The sequence below is a fragment of the Helianthus annuus genome, chromosome 16, assembly GCF_002127325.2.
Source record: "Helianthus annuus cultivar XRQ/B chromosome 16, HanXRQr2.0-SUNRISE, whole genome shotgun sequence".
Lineage (NCBI taxonomy): Eukaryota > Viridiplantae > Streptophyta > Magnoliopsida > Asterales > Asteraceae > Helianthus > Helianthus annuus.
In genome coordinates this window covers 147,209,767-147,214,317 of record NC_035448.2, presented here as the reverse complement: position 1 = coordinate 147,214,317, position 4,551 = coordinate 147,209,767, and the positions used below count along the sequence as shown (strand labels likewise).

General features: G+C 30.4%; 1 protein-coding gene across 1 annotated transcript; it reads left to right on the top strand.

The window, feature by feature from the left end:
• The first annotated feature begins 1,706 nt into the window (after positions 1-1,706).
• On the top strand, positions 1,707-4,321 carry LOC110912529 (secoisolariciresinol dehydrogenase). The gene is made up of 2 exons (XM_022157262.2): positions 1,707-1,788; positions 3,400-4,321. Exons 1-2 carry the CDS (start codon positions 1,760-1,762, stop codon positions 4,184-4,186), a joined length of 816 nt encoding a protein of 271 aa, XP_022012954.1. The 5' UTR covers positions 1,707-1,759; the 3' UTR covers positions 4,187-4,321.
• Positions 4,322-4,551: the final 230 nt, after the last annotated feature.

Here is a 4,551-nt window from a genome sequence, read left to right as displayed (position 1 = left end):
CACATAAACATGTGGGACACGTGTCAGCTTCTAGGGACATGGACGCATCAATATAATATGCGGACGCTTCCGAGGCTGAGTGGTCATTCCAAAGACGCAGGAGGGTGACAAAATTGAAAACTCTCTTGGTCAACCAACATTTTGGTAATTTTTCCATAATAAAAACATATATATACATAATATGAAAACAATATACTAATCTATTTGTATATATATGTAGACGAGGCCTGGCAATAAAACCCATTTGGGTATTTAGATCATTTTAAAAATGAGGATGAGTCAGGATGGGTAAGGAAATAATTAAGGATGAGTCAGGATGGGTTGTAAAATATATATTTAAAATAATTCGTGGGTCAGGATGGATATTACGTTGGATAAATGGGTAACTCTAAAAAGAGCATCGCAGTCAAATTCTTTATCCTATTCGAGTGTTCTTAGAAGTTGACTTCACAAAAAAAAAAAACTAAAAAAAATCAGAAAAAAAAATTAAAAATTTTGAAAAAATCCAAAAAATAAAAAAAAAAAATAAAAATCCCCCCAAAAAAATAAAAATCAGAAAAAATAAAAAAAACTTTAAAAAATGTAAAATATAAAAAAAAAAGTTAAAAAATAAGAAAAAAGTAAAGAATTAAAAAACATCCAAAAAATCAAAAAACAAACAGAAAGAAAGATTAAGACCTGAAAAATTCACAACTGTTTGAAGAATCAAATCATTGATTATTTATCAGTAATGACTAAAATCGATCGGTTGATTATAACACCTAAACATTCCTGAATGATAGATGAATCAACAAAACCAATTCTTCACAGTGATTTATTGTTTCGATAGGATGATTATATAAAAGCTAGAAGATTTATTCAAATTGTCTATTTAAATAAAAAATGAAATAGATTAATAAAAAAATTAATTGTTGTTTCTTTTTTAATTGTTTTCCATTCTGTGCATTCATTCTCTACCACTCTGATTGTGGGGGAGTTCTTAATATTCAACGTTTTAGTATTGTGCCCACAATCATATTATCTTTATATACTGTAACCCTAGTGAGTGGAATTTAATCAATCACTTTTACCAAGTTTAAATGATAATCAATGTGAAATCCAATTTCAGTTTGGTATACTCTCCATACAAAAACAATCCCTCACAACTTGAAAATCGGAACTAGCTTTTTAAAAAAATAATAATAATGTGATCATCATCTTATTACGAACATATATATGCATACTTAAGTTTAAATCATAACCAATGTGAACAGTTTGGTATATTCTCCATTTAAAAAAATATATATAAAAAACCACCAAATTTGTAGAATCGGACCAAAAAAAACTCTCAACTTGAAATTCGAAACTAGTTTTTCTTTTATCTTTAATAAAAATAACATTCTGACGTCAGCTCCATCATGTTAGTATGAACGTAATGCATTAGTGCAAATGATCTTTAACCAATGTGAATGACAGTTTGGTAAAAGAAAAAGAAAACCTCAACTTGAAGAATCGAACCAAAAAGTCTGAAAAAAAAAACCTCAACTTGAAAATTAAACTAGTTTTTTTTTTTCTTAAAAAAAGTAATGATAATGTGACGTTTGCACCATCATGTGATCAGGTCAATTATATACGGTAAAAATACTAAAATGATAATATCTAAACACCCTCTTCCTTCACCCTTTTTTTCTATTTAAAGGAATCAAATTTCTTAGCTCATCACACAAAAAATCATTTCTTTCCAGGTTAATAGCATCAAATTGATTATCAACTAAAAGACATGGGAAATATTCCTGAAGTTCTCCCCAGGTAACCCTAAATTTCATTGAAATTGAGTTGTGTAAACTTAAGAAACCTTTGTAAAAAACTCATGTAATATTTTTATTATTTTCTAAAAAAATAGGAAATATAATATACCTATATTTGAACACTATTAAAAAAGAAACATAAAAAAACACAGAGTAGTTTTTTTTAAATGTTACAAATTTCAGGTTACATAATATACATGTCCAAAAAAAAATGTAACATACAAATTTTTAACATTTAAATAAAAAACTAGTAAGCGTTTTTTTCATTTTTTTCATAAAAATGTTCGTGTACATTTATATTACATTCCCTTTTTTTAGAAAAAAAAATGTTACATATGGTTTATTTGAGTTTTCTCAACTTACATGTGTTTTCGATTTATCTTTCCCCTATATATATATACACACACTAAATTAGTTTTCCAATCTTTTATTACACACGAACAAATTCTCATATATTTGGCAAACTGAAATTTCAGGAATAATGAATTAGTAGTTGCTTGATGTACACATTGTGATATATTTACAAACCATTTGATCATTCACCGGTTAAAGTATGAATTTTCTAGATTTTGTTATTCCAAATAAAAGTTTCTTATAAGACAAACGCGTTTTGGGTGAACTTCAAATTCACTCTACTAATTAACTTCATATAATCAAATTTTTATTTTTAAATTATTACAAACGGATATATTTTAACTTTGTATTTGAAATTGTATATTACTTTAATATAAGAGTGATTTATGAAGTTTTAGATTATATTATTATAAAAATAATTATCTATAATAATTAGAAAATAAAGACGGAAAAACTAAAAGTAAATGCATTCAATGAATGACACGTGTTTCTCGTTAGGTTTCTTTTATTATATATTATATATTATAGATTATAGATAGATATAGATATTAAGATGTCTAAAGTGGCGTCCCTTTTGATAAGGTGAAGGTTTCGAGTTTCAAAGTCGTTGGTGTAGAATTAAGAATAGAATTAAAGAGTGTATGTTAATTAGCGGCATGGTTGTAAAAGTCGCTAAGCGCTCCCTAGTCTGTCAACCAGGGAGTTGAGAGTACCCGGCATAGGCGGAGAGTACTCAGACATGTTAAATTACAAAGAAATTAGTTGTCGGAAATTAAATATATGTCTAATAACATAAATCTATTAATATTTATAACAAAATACGTGAAAATGATCTTCATTATTTAATATGATAGTCAAATAAATTATGTTTTATTATTTTTTAAGTCAAATTTGGTCCGAATTGACCTCATAGTTCCGATTTTGGCCGAGGTTGACCGTGTTTGATCGATTCCGAGTAATTAGGCGGAGTTAGAGAAAGTCGCCTCGGCAGCCTACCTTGTAGCGACTACTCGGGGAGTACTCGGTCTTGGAAACCTTGTTTTACAACAATGGTTGGCGGTTCTAAAAAAATTTATCAACTACATATATTGTTGATGGGCAACGCTAAAGAATATCAATTTTGAACGTGAAAATAATTAACAAAAGAGTAATGACATTAAGGGTAGATTTTCCCATTTTTAACTCTAGACCAAATAATATACTCTCACTAATTGTACATGATATAAAATACCCATTAAAAGAAGACAAATATTTACAGGTTGACGATGAAAGTAGCATTTATCACCGGCGGAGCTCAAGGGATCGGAGAGAAAACCGCAAGGCTATTCGTTAAACATGGAGCCAAAGTCGTTATTGCTGATATCCAAGACGAATTAGGCCAATCTGTGTGTGAAGATATCGGTCTTGACAAGGCTACTTTTGTTCACTGTGACGTGACAATTGAATCAGAAGTTGAAAATGCCATAAATATGACACTTGCCAAATATGGTAAGTTGGACATAATGATCAATAATGCAGCCATAGTGGATGACGTAAAGCCCAATATTCTTGATAACGAACATGCAACTTTTGAACAAGTGATGAGGGTCAATGTAACCGGTGTGTTCTTAGGAACCAAGCATGCAGCTCGAGCCATGATCCCAGCTCATAGCGGCAACATCATTATGATGGGAAGTATTTCAGGTAGCATTGGAGGGATTATTTCTCATGCTTATTCGAGTTCAAAACATGCGATCGTGGGTCTCACTAAGAACACTGCAGCGGAACTTGGCCAATATGGGATTCGTGTTAATTGCTTATCGCCTCACTTTATTCCTTCTCCATTAACCACTAATTTGATAAATGATCATCCTGAAAAATACTCAAAAGTTTATTCAAACCTCAAAGGGGTAGCTCTTAGCCAAGATGATGTTGCGGAAGCTGCTCTATTTCTCGCTAGCGATGAGGCGAGGTATATGAGTGGGCATAATTTGGTACTTGATGGAGGGTTTACGGTGATTAATCCGGCTTTTGGTCTATTTGCACGAGCTTCCCCTATGGAATAACTCTAGTGTTTAGTTAAAATATGATGAATGTGCTTAAGCTACTTGTGTAATATATAATGTTTCTTCTTGTAAGGTCAATGTTAAAGAATAAGAGTAACTCATTTGTCCTAAAAGTTACGGAGTTATGTTTTTTCAGATTTTTCCCCTAAATCGACGTTGAAAGTAGGGAAATTACACTTTTCGTCATTTTATATTTGTATCAAATTGCAGTGGATAGCTTTTGACTTTAATAATTAGAATCATAATCCTTTATTTGCAAAACTCATTACACCCTACGTCCTTTAGCTCTAACCTAGTTAAAATTTTCAGTTAGGTCTGATAAGTCAAAGGCAGTTTAGTCTTTCTACCAACTTAATTAAAACATA